This window comes from Aquarana catesbeiana, linkage group LG02 (assembly GCF_042186555.1).
Source record: "Aquarana catesbeiana isolate 2022-GZ linkage group LG02, ASM4218655v1, whole genome shotgun sequence".
Lineage (NCBI taxonomy): Eukaryota > Metazoa > Chordata > Amphibia > Anura > Ranidae > Aquarana > Aquarana catesbeiana.
In genome coordinates this window covers 11,348,519-11,365,523 of record NC_133325.1, presented here as the reverse complement: position 1 = coordinate 11,365,523, position 17,005 = coordinate 11,348,519, and the positions used below count along the sequence as shown (strand labels likewise).

Sequence of the window (17,005 nt, the reverse complement as noted above, 5' to 3'; positions counted from 1 at the left end):
AGGAGGGGGGTTATAGGCACATTGGACTGTGGAGGAGGGGTTAGGAAGGTTCAGGAGGGGGGTTATAGACACATTGGGATGTGGAGGAGGGGTTAGGAGGGTTCAGGAGGGGGGTTATAGACACATTGGACTGTGGAGGAGGGGTTAGGAAGGTTCAGGAGGGGGTTATAGACACATTGGACTGTGGAGGAGGGGTTAGGATGGTTCAGGAGGGGGTTATAGACACATTGGGCTGTGGAGGAGGGGTTAGGAAGGTTCAGGAGGGGGTTATAGACACATTGGACTGTGGAGGAGGGGTTAGGATGGTTCAGGAGGGGGTTATAGACACATTGGGCTGTGGAGGAGGGGTTAGGAAGGTTCAGGAGGGGGGTTATAGATACATTGGGCTGTGGAGGAGGGGTTAGGAAGGTTCAGGAGGGGGTTATAGACACATTGGGCTGTGGAGGAGGGGTTAGGAAGGTTCAGGAGGGGGGTTATAGGCACATTGGGCTGTGGAGGAGGGGTTAGGAAGGTTCAGGAGGGGGTTATAGGCACATTGGGCTGTGGAGGAGGGGTTAGGAAGGTTCAGGAGGGGGGTTATAGACACATTGGGCTGTGGAGGAGGGGTTAGGAGGGTTCAGGAGGGGGGTTATAGACACATTGGACTGTGGAGGAGGGGTTAGGAAGATTCAGGAGGGGGGTTATAGGCACATTGGACTGTGGAGGAGGGGTTAGGAAGGTTCAGGAGGGGGTTATAGGCACATTGGACTGTGGAGGAGGGGTTAGGAAGGTTCAGGAGGGGGGGTTATAGACACATTGGGCTGTGGAGGAGGGGTTAGGAAGGTTCAGGAGGGGGTTATAGACACATTGGACTGTGGAGGAGGGGTTAGGAAGGTTCAGGAGGGGGTTATAGGGACATTGGGCTGTGGAGTAGGGTTAGGAAGATGGGGAGATGGGGACATGAGGAGATGGGGAGATGGGGACTTGAGGACATGGGGAGATGGGGAGATGGGGACATGGGGAGATGGGGAGATGGGGAGATGAGGAGATGGGGAGATGAGGACATGGGGAGATGAGGAGATGAGGACATGAGGACATGGGGACATGAGGACATGGGGACATGGGGACATGGGGACATGGGGAGATGGGGAGATGAGGACATGAAGACATGAGGAGATGAGGACATGGGGAGATGAGGAGATGAGGACATGGGGACATGGGGACATGGGGAGATCGGGAGATGAGGACATGGGGAGATGGGGAGATGGGGACATGAGGACATGAGGACATGGGGAGATGAGGACATGGGGAGATGGGGACATGGGGACATGAGGACATGAGGACATGAGGACATGGGGAGATGGGGACATGAGGACATGAGGACATGAGGAGATGGGGACATGAGGACATGGGGAGATGGGGACATGAGGACATGGGGAGATGGGGACATGAGGACATGGGGACATGAGGAGATGGGGACATGAGGACATGGGGAGATGGGGACATGAGGACATGGGGAGATGGGGAGATGAGGACATGAGGAGATGAGGAGATGGGGAGATGGGGACATGGGGAGATGGGGACATGAGGACATGAGGACATGGGGAGATGGGGAGATGAGGACATGACTAGATGAGGAGATGAGGAGATGAGCTCAGGCGAGGGCCTGTCCAGCAAGCATGTGAAAGCCTACACCTGTGTCTAGAGACAGCTTAAACAGACAGAAAAAAGAATGAAATGTGGTGGAAGGCGATCGACCATCTCAGGTGGAATCCAATGAATATTCCAGAACCTTCCACCAACCAAGGTGTCCCAATAGAAAGCATTGGAAAATCTCTCAGCCCTCCTGGCCGGGTTCCCTCGATGGGTTTTTATCTCACTGATTCTTTCATCGTAGTCGATGTATCAATAAGTAAAACTAATCTGAGCTCCCCAGTCCTCTAATTTCATTATTGGAAGATTTCATCCCCTCGGCTCATGTTGGTGATATCAGGCTGGGTTCTGGTGTCAGTGTGTCCTCTCCGGAGGGATTCTGGGAGGGTAGCATGTAGATATGGAGGTACATGGGGGTGGTCTTCAAAATAAAAGGCAGTGCAATGCAGCAAGGCATGCAGGGTCCATGGTCATGCAGTATCACAGAGCCCTCCTGTAAGCGATCGTTTTCCCCATTAATGGGAATGAATGCACTTGGACAAATGTACTTTAAGCTTCTACTATTTGGTTGCTGTCACCCCCTTGAATGCTGTCCAGCTTGTCTTATACCTTCAGCCCCAAACTAGTGATCTTCACCGTGTGACCCCCGCTCCGAGTCTTTCCTCTGAAAATCTCCACTTTCATGGCAGCCTCAAGCGATCGCATGAAATACGACATTTACTGAAGGATTAGGGCCGCAGCATGCCAAAAAAGAATGTGCAGCTCAAAGAGGGGCCACACACACAGAAGATCTCTAGATCGAGGCTGAAGGTACGTACTTAGGGGGTGCAGGCATACAATTATATCAATAATGTGCAGTTGTCCTGTGCTAGAGTGTGTTCTTTTGTGGGGGATACTGGCCGGCTGCACCATACCGTCTATTATTCTATTATTATTATATGAGTTGTCCTGTGTTAGAGTGTGTTCTGGTGTGGGGGATACTGACCGGCTGCACCATACCTTATATTACTATATTAAATGATTCCTTGGCTATTGCTGGTCCTACCTAAAAAACTGGAGAAAGGTATAAGAACCAGACCAGATCAGAAGATTCAGGAACCTCCTATGAGTTCCGAAGGGCCACATATGGATCACAAATAATAGAAGTCACCAGAAATGATGGAAAATCTAAAGACATTCTGAGGATTCGGATGGCAGTATGTTTATTATTATTGAACGTCTGTCTAGCACATTGTGATGGTCCACCACGGATCTGGAGCCAGCAGAAGTTCTCCGCAGTTGGGTGCTTACCCCCCATCGCCCTCTATATCTAGGAGCTGCCAAAGTCACGAGCTTACCCTCAGGTAAGGCAATAGAAGAATACTGTGAGTTGAAGCCCTAGCCCTAGGCCTCCTCTATCGGGAGCCCTTCAGATGGCTTTGCCCATGATAAGCACGCTCATGAAGAAGACCATGATGAAGAACACCCACATGAAGAAACGGTCCATGACCTTTGCCACCTTCTTCCACTCGCCAGTCCGTTTCTGAGTGGCCTTTTGTTCCCGGAAGCAGTTGGTCATGTACTCAATGTTTTTAAGCAGGCGTTCATTATGGCACAGACAATGAATTTTTGAGCACTCTTCGTCTCCACACCCCGTCCCAGACCTGCAGGGATCAGAGCCTTCGCATTTACCACCTGGCTCTTTCCAGGCTTTATGGCCATCTTGGTATCCCCAGTCCATCTCCTCCTTCACCATCTTGGTGTTGGAACTGCTGTCTGGACAGCTCTTCAGTACCGCTGGGGGCTCCTCCCTTTTGGCTTGCCCGTTTATGGCCTGTCCTCTGGGTGGTCTCTCTGGCTCGGTTTGTGGCCTCTTGCAGCTCTCACCCACCTCGTAGACAAAGAATATCCGTGACATATACTGCAAGATGAACTTCTTGGCCCACTTGGGGACGGGCTTGGCCTCTGGGCCGCAGTGATGGATGTTCATGATGAAGATGGTGAGGGCGGTGGAGGCCGTGATCATGGTCATCGTGGCAATGTAATACTTTCCTACAATGAGAGAAGAGAATTCAGTCTATGGACATTATCACTCTGTATATTACTAACCAATGTCCACCAGCTGCACCCTGTGAGAGAATCACCTGTGTGTACTTACCTGTCTAGGAAACCTTCGCTTCTCTTGTGGGATTGGGACTGGGTGTGTGGGATAGTGTGTCCCCCACTGGGCTCTTCTGGAGGAACGTAGGGGCCAATGGGAGGAGCTCCAGCACCCAGTTGGGGAAATGCTATCCGCCACTCCCGGACCTCTGCAGTTCACCGGTCACCTGCCGAACACGTAAGTACACAAGTTATTCTATTATAGGGTACAGCTGGTGAGAGTTTACATCCCAATGACGGGGTCACTTCATAGATCCATCCCAAACAAGTGAAAATCATATCCAATAAATACACAACCCGGCCAATCAAATGACCTGAAAGTGGACCTGTCAGTAACTTTACTCTCCCGAAATTCCAGACATCTCCCAACATACAGCAACAGAATCCTTTATCAGAACCGCCCCATCTTCCATCATTAGAAGGACCTCCATGGGCTCCAGACAGTGCCTTCACCTAGGCTGAGATAATATCTCATCTCATTGCTCCCCTAAATTCACCCCCATATAACCCCACACACCCTCTCCTCTAAAAACACCCCCATATAACCCCACACCTCTCCCCTAAATACACCCCCACATAATCCCACACCCCCTCTCCTCTAAATACACCCCATAAAACCCCAAACCTCTCCCCTAAATACACCCCCATATAACCCCACACCCCCTCTCCTCTAAATATACCCCCATATAACCCCAGATCTCTACCCTAAATTCACCCCCATATATCCCCACCCGCTCCCCTAAATACACCCCATATAACCCCACACCTCTCCCCTAAATACACCCCCATATAACCCCACACCTCCTCCCCTAAATACACCCCCATATAACCCCACACCTCCTCCCCTAAATACACCCCCATATAACCCCACACCTCCCTCTCCTCTAAATATACCCCCATATAACCCCAGATCTCTACCCTAAATTCACCCCCATATATCACCACCCGCTCCCCTAAATACACCCCATATAACCCCATACCCCCTCTCCTCTAAATACACCCCCATATAACCCCAAACTTCTCCCCTAAATACACCCCATATAACCCCACACCCCCTCTCCTCTAAATACACCCCCATATAACCCCAAACCTCTCCCCTAAATACACCCCATATAACCCCACACCCCCTCTCCTCTAAATACACCCCCATATAACCCCACACCACCTCCCCTAAATACACCCCATATAACCCCACACCTCCTCCCATAAATACACCCCATATAACCCCACACCTCTCCCCTTTATACACCCCATATAACCCCACACCCCCTCTCCTCTAAATACACCCCCATATAACCCCAAACCTCTCCCCTAAATACACCCCATATAACCCCACACCCCCTCTCCTCTAAATACACCCCCATATAACCCCACACCTCCTCCCCTAAATACACCCCCATATAACCCCACACTCCCTCTCCTCTAAATATACCCCCATATAACCCCAGATCTCTACCCTAAATTCACCCCCATATATCACCACCCGCTCCCCTAAATACACCCCATATAACCCCATACCCCCTCTCCTCTAAATACACCCCCATATAACCCCAAACTTCTCCCCTAAATACACCCCATATAACCCCACACCCCCTCTCCTCTAAATACACCCCCAAAAACCCCACACCTCCTCCCCTAAATACACCCCCATATAACCCCACACTCCCTCTCCTCTAAATATACCCCCATATAACCCCAGATCTCTACCCTAAATTCACCCCCATATATCCCCACACCTTTCCCCTAAATACACCCCATATAACCCCATACCCCCTCTCCTCTAAATACACCCCCATATAACCCCAAACTTCTCCCCTAAATACACCCCATATAACCCCACATCCCCTCTCCCCTAAATACACCCCAATATAACCCCACATCTCCTCCTCTAAATTCACCCCCATATAACCCCACACCCCCTCTCCTCTAAATATACCCCCATATAAACCCCAGATCTCTACCCTAAATTCACCCCCATATATCCCCACCCGTTCCCCTAAATATACCCCATATAACCCCACACCTCTCCCCTAAATACACCCCCATATAACCCCACACCTCTCCCCTAAATACACCCCCATATAACCCCACACTCCCTCTCCTCTAAATATACCCCCATATAACCCCAGATCTCTACCCTAAATTCACCCCCATATATCACCACCCGCTCCCCTAAATACACCCCATATAACCCCATACCCCCTCTCCCCTAAATACACCCCCATATAACCCCAAACTTCTCCCCTAAATACACCCCATATAACCCCACACCCCCTCTCCTCTAAATACACCCCATATAACCCCACACCCCCTCTCCTCTAAATACACCCCATATAACCCCACACCTCTCCCCTAAATACACCCCCATATAACCCCACACTCCCTCTCCTCTAAATATACCCCCATATAACCCCAGATCTCTACCCTAAATTCACCCCCATATATCACCACCCGCTCCCCTAAATACACCCCATATAACCCCATACCCCCTCTCCCCTAAATACACCCCCATATAACCCCACATCCCCTCTCCCCTAAATACACCCCAATATAAACCCACATCTCCTCCTCTAAATACACCCCTATTTAACCCCACACCCCCTCTCCTCTAAATATACCCCCATATAACCCCACATCTCCTCCTTTAAATACACCCCCATATAACCCCACACCCCCTCTCCTCTAAATATACCCCCATATAACCCCACATCTCCTCCTCTAAATACACCCCCATATATCCCCACCCGCTCCCCTAAATACACCCCATGTAACCCCACATCCCCCACCCCTAAATACACCTCCATATAACCCCACATCCTCTCTCCCCTAAGAACACCCCAATATAACCCCACATCTCCTCCTCTAAATACACCCCATATAACCCCACATCTTCTCCTCTAAATACACCCCCATATAATCCCACACCCCCTCCCCTAAATACACCCCCATAGAGGGAAGAAAAGAAAATAAAAGAGAGGAGAGGAGAGGATTATGGGAAAAAAAGGTGGAAATGAGCAGAACATGGACATAATGGTAATGCTGATCAATGGAAAAGAAGTTGTAGGTCCCGATGGTGTCACTTCTTCCTATACTCACCGATTAGTGGCACATTTTCTGAGGGTGGCATACTTTCCGCCACTAGTAGCTGGAATACGGTGAGAGCCAGGAGGACAGTGACACCCAGTGATACCTTCTCCCCAGAGTCTGCAGGCAGATAAAAGCCCAGAGGAGCGAGGAAGGAGATCATCACACAGGGCAGGAGGAGGTTGAAGATGTAAAAGGAGGCTCTCCTCTTCAGCATCAGGGTGTAGGTGACATCAGGGTATGGCTCAGAACAGCAACCATAGGTGATGACATTTTTCTTGGCTGGCATCCCCAGAACCTCCCATTCCACATTCTCCACAAAGTCGGTCAGATCCCCCGTGTCCAGGTGGTTGAGGATATCGATCTGGTTACCATTGTAGGTCCAGGAACCAAAGGTCAAGCGACATTGCTGTGCATCAAATGGGAAGAATGAGACATCCACTTTGCAGGAGCTCTTGGTGATGGCCGGTGAGTCCCACATAATCTGACCATCGTACCGAATCACAACATTGGTCTCCATGGATCCCGTGAACTGGTCGTCAGCACTGGAGGGGAAAAAGATGGAAATGAGGAACTTAAAAAGGGGTGAAGAAGCAGAAAATGCAAGTAAATTGTTGTCAATGATCTTCGATCGTTTACAGAGAAAGAAGCCAAATGGTTCCATTCAGTTGGTCATCAGTAGATAGTTGTTGTCACAAACAAACCCCACAAGAAAGGGGATCACCGCTCCAAATGGAAATGTGGATATACACCTCTCCTCAGAATTGAAACACCAGGTGGCGGCTAAGCATATAGCAACATGAGACAAAAAGGAAGTTCTGGACAGCCGCACTCTGGAATATAGACTTTATTTGTAAAAAGTCCAACAGATACAAGCCACATCATAAAAATGGGACAAATGAGCTGACTCGTTTCACACTTAACAGTGCTTAGTCAGAGCTATGACTAAGCATTGTTAAGTGTGAAACGCGTCAGCTTGTTTGTACCTTTTTTTGCTGTGGCTTGTATCTGTTGGACTTTTTACAAATAAAGTCTATATTCTGGAGTGCGGCTGTCCAGAACTTCCTTTTTGTCTCATGTTCCCACAAGACCTCTAGCATGGACGAAACCTGCAGGCATTCATGTGGTGGAGCAGTCAGGTTGGGTTTTCTGATTTCTCTTATGGCCAGCGATGTACACAGGAAAAGATCACCTTGTGGTCAAGGCCACCATAGAAGAAGAACCTCACAAAGTTTCTATGAACAGATGTAATGAAGGTAAGTGCAGGGACTAAAGAAAACTTACCTCTGTGGCATTATTCACACGTTATGTCTCTGAATAACTTGTCCTCCAGGCAGGACACCCGCTGGCCAGGGATTGGTTCCAGTTCTTGGAACTGGGATTTGTAGTTCCCACAGACGTCTACAGGACTGGGCTACTCCAATCATACAAAGTGCAGAACAGGGACAGTGATGGTACAGATGGAAGTGTCCAGTGTCCAAGTGTCTAGTACTGTGCCTTGAAAAAGTATTCATACCCCTTGGAATTTCCCACATTTTGTTACAACCAGAAACATAAATGTATTTTATTGGGATTTTATGTGATAGACCAACACAAAGTGTCACATAATTGTGAAGTGGAAGGAAAATGATAAATGATACAAATAAATATGTGAAAAGTGTGGGGGGAGGGGCATTTGTATGGCGCCCCCCGGAGTCAATACTTTGTAGAATCCCCTTTCTCTACAAGTCTTTTTGGGGATGTCTCTACCAGCTTTGCACATCTAGAGAGGACATTTCTGCCCATTCTTCTTTGTAAAATATCTCAAGCTCTGTCAGATTGGATGGAGAACGTCTGTGAACAGCAATTTTCAAGTCTTGCCACAGATTCTCAATGTGATTTAGGTCTGGACTGTGACTGGGCCATTCTAACACATGAATATGCTTTGATCTAAACCATTCCATTGTAGCTCTGGCTGGATGTTTCGGGTCGTTGTCCTGCTGGAAGGTGAACCTCCGCCCCAGTCTCAAGTCTTTTGTAGACTCTAACAGGTTTTCTTCTAAGATTGTCCTGTATTTGTCTCCATCCATCTTCCCATCAACTCTGACCAGCTTCCCTGTCCCTGCTGAAGAAAAGCATCCCCACCACATGATGCTGCCACCGCCATGTTTCACGGTGGGGATGGTGTGTTCAGGGTGATGTGCAGTGTTAGTTTTCCCCACACATAGCGTTTTACTTTTAGGCCATAAAGTTGAGTTTTGGTCTCCTCTGACCAGATCACCTTCTTCCACATGTTTGCTGTGTCCTCCACATGGCTTCTCACAAACTACAAACAGGACTTCTTATGACTTTCTTTCACCAATGTCTTTCTTCTTGTCACTCTTCCATAAAGGGCAGATTTGTGGAGAACACGACTAATAGTTGTCCTGTGGACAGATTCTCCCACCTGAGCTGTGGATCTCTGCAGCTCCTCCAGAGTTACCATGGACCTCTTGGCTCTTCTCTGATGAATGTTCTCCTTGCCCGGCCGGTCAGTTTAGGTGGACGGCCATGTCTTGGTAGGTTTGCAGTTGTGCCATACTCTTTCCATTTTCCGATGATGGATTGAACAGAGCTCCGTGAGATGTTCAAAGCTTGGGAGATTTTTTTATAACCTAACCCTGCTTTATACTTCTCCACAACTTTATCCCTGACCTGTCTGGTGTGTTCCTTGGCCTTCATGATGCTGTTTGTTCACTAAGGTTCTCTAACAAACCTCTGAGGGCTTCACAGAACAGCTGTATTTATACTGAGATTAAATGACACACAGGTGGACTCTATTTACTAATTAGGTGACTTCTGAAGGCAATTGGTTCCACTAGATTTTAGTTAGGGGTATCAGAGTAAAGGGGAATACAAATGTCCCCCCCCCCCCCACACTTTTCACATATTTATTTGTATCATTTATCATTTTCCTTCCACTTCACAATTATGTGACACTTTGTGTTGGTCTATCACATAAAATCCCAATAAAATACATGTACATTTTTGGTTGTAACAAAATGTGGGGAATGTCAAGGGGTATGAATACTTTTTCAAGGGACTGTATCTCTGCAGTACAGGGGCAGTGATGGACAGTGAAGGTACAAATGGACTCATCCCGTATATCTAGTGAAGGACATAGAGAAATAAATGGCAATTATATACTTTCCTAGCACACATCTACTCATGGAAGCTTTGTAGAGTTCTTCTTCTATGGTGGCCATGAGAAGATCTTTGCCTGTGTGCACTACAGACCATAAGACAATGTAAAAAACCCGACCCGACTGCTCCACCACATAAGACAACTTAGAAAACCCGACCCGACTGCTCCACCACATAAGACAACGTAGAAAACCCGACCCGACTGCTCCACCACATAAGACAACGTAGAAAACCCGACCCGACTGCTCCACCACATGGGACAACTTAGAAAACCCGACCCGACTGATCCACCACATAAGACAACGTAGAAGACCCGACCCGACTGCCCCACCACATAAGACAACGTAGAAAACCCGACCCGACTGCCCCACCACATAAGACAACGTAGAAAACCCGACCCGACTGCTCCACCACATGAGACAACGTAGAAGACCCGACCCGACTGCCCCACCACATAAGACAACGTAGAAAACCCGACCCGACTGATCCACCACATAAGACAATGTAGAAAACCCGACCCGACTGCTCCACCACATGAGACAACGTAGAAGACCCGACCCGACTGCCCCACCACATAAGACAACTTAGAAAACCCGACCCGACTGCTCCACCACATAAGACAACGTAGAAAACCCGACCCGACTGCTCCACCACATAAGACAACGTAGAAAACCCGACCCGACTGCTCCACCACATAAGACAACGTAGAAAACCCGACCCGACTGCTCCACCACATAAGACAACGTAGAAAACCCGACCCGACTGCTCCACCACATGGGACAACTTAGAAAACCCGACCCGACTGATCCACCACATAAGACAACGTAGAAGACCCGACCCGACTGCCCCACCACATAAGACAACGTAGAAAACCCGACCCGACTGCCCCACCACATAAGACAACGTAGAAAACCCGACCCGACTGCTCCACCACATGAGACAACGTAGAAGACCCGACCCGACTGCCCCACCACATAAGACAACGTAGAAAACCCGACCCGACTGATCCACCACATAAGACAATGTAGAAAACCCGACCCGACTGCCCCACCACATAAGACAACGTAGAAAACCCGACCCGACTGCTCCACCACATGAGACAACGTAGAAGACCCGACCCGACTGCCCCACCACATAAGACAACGTAGAAAACCCGACCCGACTGCCCCACCACATAAGACAACGTAGAAAAGCCGACCCGACTGCTCCACCACATGAGACAACTTAGAAAACCCGACCCGACTGATCCACCACATAAGACAACGTAGAAAACCCGACCCGACTGCTCCACCACATAAGACAACTTAGAAAACCCGACCCGACTGCTCCACCACATAAGACAACGTAGAAGACCCGACCCGACTGCTCCACCACATAAGACAACTTAGAAAACCCGACCCGACTGATCCACCACATAAGACAATGTAGAAAACCCGACCCGACTGCCCCACCACATAAGACAACGTAGAAAACCCGACCCGACTGCCCCACCACATAAGACAACGTAGAAAACCCGACCCGACTGATCCACCATATAAGACAACGTAGAAGACCCGACCCGACTGCTCCACCACATGAGACAACTTAGAAAACCCGACCCAACTGATCCACCATATAAGACAACGTAGAAGACCCGACCCGACTGCTCCACCACATAAGACAACTTAGAAAACCCGACCCGACTGCCCCACCACATAAGACAACTTAGAAAACCCGACCCGACTGCTCCACCACATAAGACAACGTAGAAGACCCGACCTGACTGCTCCACCACATAAGACAACGTAGAAGACCCGACCTGACTGCTCCACCACATTAAACAACTTAGAAGACCCGACCCGACTGCTCCACCACATAAGACAACTTAGAAAACCCGACCCGACTGATCCACCACATAAGACAATGTAGAAAACCCGACCCGACTGCCCCACCACATAAGACAACGTAGAAAACCCGACCCGACTGCCCCACCACATAAGACAACGTAGAAAACCCGACCCGACTGATCCACCATATAAGACAACGTAGAAGACCTGACCCGACTGATCCACCACATAAGACAACTTAGAAAACCCGACCCGACTGATCCACCACATAAGACAACTTAGAAAACCCGACCCGACTGCTCCACCACATAAGACAACGTAGAAGACCCGACCTGACTGCTCCACCACATTAAACAACTTAGAAGACCCGACCCGACTGCTCCACCACATAAGACAACGTAGAAAACCCGACCCGACTGCTCCACCACATGACCATCAATGCCCCATCAATGCCGCAGATTTTCTATATGCCTGAGGTCTTGTGGTGTTCATTTGTACCAACAATGATCCACTGATGTCTATGACCACCTTTAGAGGTCCACCAACAGCCATGAAAATCTAAAGGCAAAAGGCTTCTCTTTAGTTTTGGACAGAGTAGGGAACATCTAGACCCTCTGTCAACGTTTTATTGCTGTGTGGTTCCCTCTGGGGAGATTGACCTGGGCATTTGCCCTGTGACCGTTTTGTGACCAAAAGTCAGGGGAAAGCCAAAAATTTTGAGTTGTCACCAAAGCAAGAGGTGAGGAAAAATCCTCCAAAGGAGACACTTGTTCCTTATGACCTGTCCCTACACTGCCCACATGCAAAAAGCGTGCCATGCCTGAGAGCCAGGGTCTTAAATAGACTCTGACTGACCCAAGATGGCCGCCAGAGACACATGGATGGCTAGCATCCAACCCAGTGACCCAGGAAACCATAGAGGAGCATGTTCTTCTCCACGTCTCTTCCCCTGTGGTTCAGCGCCACCTGCAGTGGAGGAAGCAGACTGCATCTGCCTACATGTTCACTTTGTAAGAGAATGTTCCCCAGAGCCAATCAATGAGGTGAAAACGTCCATCATCCAATCATGTGCCAGCAAAAATGCTGTTTTTATTTTTTCTTTGCTTGTGTATGATTGTGTATTCTCTGCAGTGAAATCGTCTCACATTCTCCGATCTCTGGGGAAAATTCCCTTGCAAAGCGAACGTCCTTCAATAAATCGTCCCCATTAGAGCGAATGTAATACGTTATATCAGAGCGAATGTAATACGTTCTATCAGAGCGAATGTAATACGTTCTATCAGAGCGAATGTAATACGTTATATCAGAGCGAATGTAATACGTTATATCAGAGCGAATGTAATACATTATATCAGAGCGAATGTAATACGTTCTATCAGAGCGAATGTAATACAATATATCAGAGCTAATGTAATACATTATATCAGAGCGAATGTAATACGTTATATCAGAGCGAATGTAATACATTATATCAGAGCGAATGTAATACATTATTTTAGAGCGAATGTAATACATTATATCAGAGCGAATGTAATACGTTCTATCAGAGCGAATGTAATACGTTCTATCAGAGCGAATGTAATACGTTCTATCAGAGCGAATGTAATACATTATATCAGAGCGAATGTAATACATTATATCAGAGCGAATGTAATACATTATATCAGAGCGAATGTAATACATTATATCAGAGCGAATGTAATACGTTCTATCAGAGCGAATGTAATACATTATATCAGAGCGAATGTAATACGTTCTATCAGAGCGAATGTAATACAATATATCAGAGCTAATGTAATACATTATATCAGAGCGAATGTAATACAATATATCAGAGCGAATGTAATACGTTCTATCAGAGCGAATGTAATACATTATATCAGAGCGAATGTAATACATTATATCAGAGCGAATGTAATACATTATATCAGAGCGAATGTAATACGTTCTATCAGAGCGAATGTAATACGTTCTATCAGAGCGAATGTAATACGTTCTATCAGAGCGAATGTAATACGTTCTATCAGAGCGAATGTAATACGTTCTATCAGAGCAAATGTAATACGTTATATCAGAGCGAATGTAATACGTTATATCAGAGCGAATGTAATACATTATATCAGAGCGAATGTAATACGTTCTATCAGAGCGAATGTAATACGTTCTATCAGAGCGAATGTAATACGTTCTATCAGAGCGAATGTAATACGTTCTATCAGAGCGAATGTAATACATTATATCAGAGCGAATGTAATACATTATAGGGTGACTGCAAATATACAAACACTCTCTCTAAGTGCCGAGGACAGTGGGGGGGGGGGGGGGGCAGAGTGAGCGCCTGATATACAAACTGACATTTCATTGCACGTTTCATGAAATCCTTCTATGGTGGGGGAGGGGGGAACATTGAGTGATTCTCAGTTGAAGTCACAGTGACAGTTGGTACCTTTCTCAGTTGAAGTCACAGTGACAGTTGGTACCTTTCTCAGTTGAAGTCACAGTGACAGTTGGTACCTTTCTCAGTTGAAGTCACAGTGACAGTTGGCCCCTCTCCCAGTTGAAGTCACAGTGACAGTTGGCGCCTTTCTCATTTGAAGTCACAGTGACAGTTGGCACCTTTCTCAGTTGAAGTCACAGTGACAGTTGGCACCTTTCTCAGTTGAAGTCACAGTGACAGTTGGCACCTTTCTCATTTGAAGTCACAGTGACAGTTGGCACCTTTCTCAGTTGAAGTCACAGTGACAGTTGGCGCGTTTCTCAGTTGAAGTCACAGTGACAGTTGGTACCTTTCTCAGTTGAAGTCACAGTGACAGTTGGTACCTTTCTCAGTTGAAGTCACAGTGACAGTTGGCCCCTCTCCCAGTTGAAGTCACAGTGACAGTTGGCGCCTTTCTCATTTGAAGTCACAGTGACAGTTGGCACCTTTCTCAGTTGAAGTCACAGTGACAGTTGGCACCTTTCTCAGTTGAAGTCACAGTGACAGTTGGCACCTTTCTCAGTTGAAGTCACAGTGACAGTTGGCACCTTTCTCAGTTGAAGTCACAGTGACAGTTGGCACCTTTCTCAGTTGAAGTCACAGTGACAGTTGGTACCTTTCTCAGTTGAAGTCACAGTGACAGTTGGCCCCTCTCCCAGTTGAAGTCACAGTGACAGTTGGCGCCTTTCTCATTTGAAGTCACAGTGACAGTTGGCACCTTTCTCAGTTGAAGTCACAGTGACAGTTGGCACCTTTCTCAGTTGAAGTCACAGTGACAGTTGGCACCTTTCTCAGTTGAAGTCACAGTGACAGTTGGCGCGTTTCTCAGTTGAAGTCACAGTGACAGTTGGCTCCTTTCTCAGTTGAAGGTCACAGTGACAGTTGGCCCCTTCTCCCAGTTGAAGTCACAGTGACAGTTGGCGCCTTTCTCATTTGAAGTCACAGTGACAGTTGGCACCTTTCTCAGTTGAAGGTCACAGTGACAGTTGGCTCCTTTCTCAGTTAAAGTCACAGTGACAGTTGGCGCGTTTCTCAGTTGAAGTCACAGTGACAGTTGGCGCCTTTCTCAGTTGAAGTCACAGTGACAGTTGGCACCTTTCTCAGTTTGAAGTCACAGTGACAGTTGGGCGCGTTTCTCAGTTGAAGTCACAGTGACAGTTGGCTCCTTTCTCAGTTGAAGGTCACAGTGACAGTTGGCCCCTCTCCCAGTTGAAGTCACAGTGACAGTTGGCGCCTTTCTCATTTGAAGTCACAAGTGACAGTTGGCACCTTTCTCAGTTGAAGTCACAGTGACAGTTGGCACCTTTCTCAGTTGAAGTCACAGTGACAGTTGGCGCGTTTCTCAGTTGAAGTCACAGTGACAGTTGGCTCCTTTCTCAGTTTGAAGTCACAGTGACAGTTGGCCCCCTCTCCCAGTTGAAGTCACAGTGACAGTTGGCGCCTTTCTCATTTGAAGTCACAGTGACAGTTGGCACCTTTCTCAGTTGAAGTCACAGTGACAGTGCTCCTTTCTCAGTTAAAGCCACAGTGACAGTTGGCGCGTTTTCTCAGTTGAAGTCACAGTGACAGTTGGCGCCTTTCTCAGTTGAAGTCACAGTGACAGTTGGCACCTTTCTCAGTTGAAGTCACAGTGACAGTTGAGCCTCGTTTCTCAGTTGAAGTCACAGTGACAGTTGGCTCCTTTCTCAGTTGAATTCACAGTGCCAATTGGTACCTTTCCCAGTTGAAGTCACAGTGACAGTTGGCTCCTTTCTCAGTTGAAGTCACAGTGACAGTTGGTACCTTTCCCAGTTGAAGTCACAGTGACAGTTGGCTCCTTTCTCAGTTGAAGTCACAGTGACAGTTGGCACCTTTCTCAGTTGAAGTCACAGTGACAGTTGGCTCCTTTCTCAGTTAAAGTCACAGTGAGGCTCGGTTCACACTGGGACGACTTGGGATCCGACTTGTCGCCCCTCAAGTCGCCCCAAGTCGCCCCAGAAAGAGATTCACATGACAGTGAATGGGAGCGTCTTAATAGACACTACTGAAGTCGCTCCGACTTCAGAGCGTACTCCCTGTACTACTTGGATCCGACTTGGTAGGCGACCTGTACCATAGAAATCAATGGAAGTCGCCTCCAAGTCGGATCTCTCTCTAAAGTCAAGCGACTTTGCAGGCAAAAAATTTTGTTTGCCCAGGCAAACCCCTCCCTCCCAGAGAGATGATTGTCCTGTGATTGGCCACAGCCGAAGTCGCCTGTCCTGGAGGCGACTTGAAGTCGCGTTGTAATTTGCTAAAGTCGCGCTGAAGTCGCGCTGAAGTCGCGTTGAAGCCGCGTTGAAGTCGCCGTACAAAGTCGCGCTGAAATCGTGTTGCCCCTGTGTGAACCGAGCCTTACAGTTGGTACCTTTCTCAGTTGAAGTCACAGTGACAGTTGGCACCTTTCTCAGTTGAAGTCACAGTGACAGTTGGCACCTTTCTCAGTTGAAGTCACAGTGACAGTTGGCACCTTTCTCAGTTGAAGTCACAGTGACAGTTGGCGCTTTTCTCATTTGAAGTCACAGTGACAGTTGGTACCTTTCTCAGTTGATGTCACAGTGACAGTTGGCTCCTTTCTCAGTTGAAGTCACGGTGACAGTTGGCTCCTTTCTCATTTGAAATCACAGTGACAGTTGGCTCCTTTCTCAGTTGATGTCACAGTGACAGT

At 47.9% G+C, this 17,005-nt stretch overlaps 1 protein-coding gene across 2 annotated transcripts in view; it reads right to left on the bottom strand.

Moving 5' to 3' along the window:
* Positions 1 to 2,828: 2,828 nt before the first annotated feature.
* LOC141126633 (neuronal acetylcholine receptor subunit alpha-10-like) overlaps positions 2,829 to 17,005 on the bottom strand; it is a 103,784-nt gene continuing 89,607 nt past the window's right edge. For both annotated transcript variants that reach the window (XM_073612554.1, XM_073612555.1), the window contains 2 exons: positions 6,868 to 7,400; positions 2,829 to 3,663 (listed from right to left, as the gene is read on the bottom strand). In XM_073612554.1, the coding sequence (XP_073468655.1) occupies positions 3,041 to 3,663; positions 6,868 to 7,400 (1,156 nt within the window). In that variant the 3' untranslated portion in view covers positions 2,829 to 3,040. The remainder of the gene's footprint in view (positions 3,664 to 6,867; positions 7,401 to 17,005) is intronic.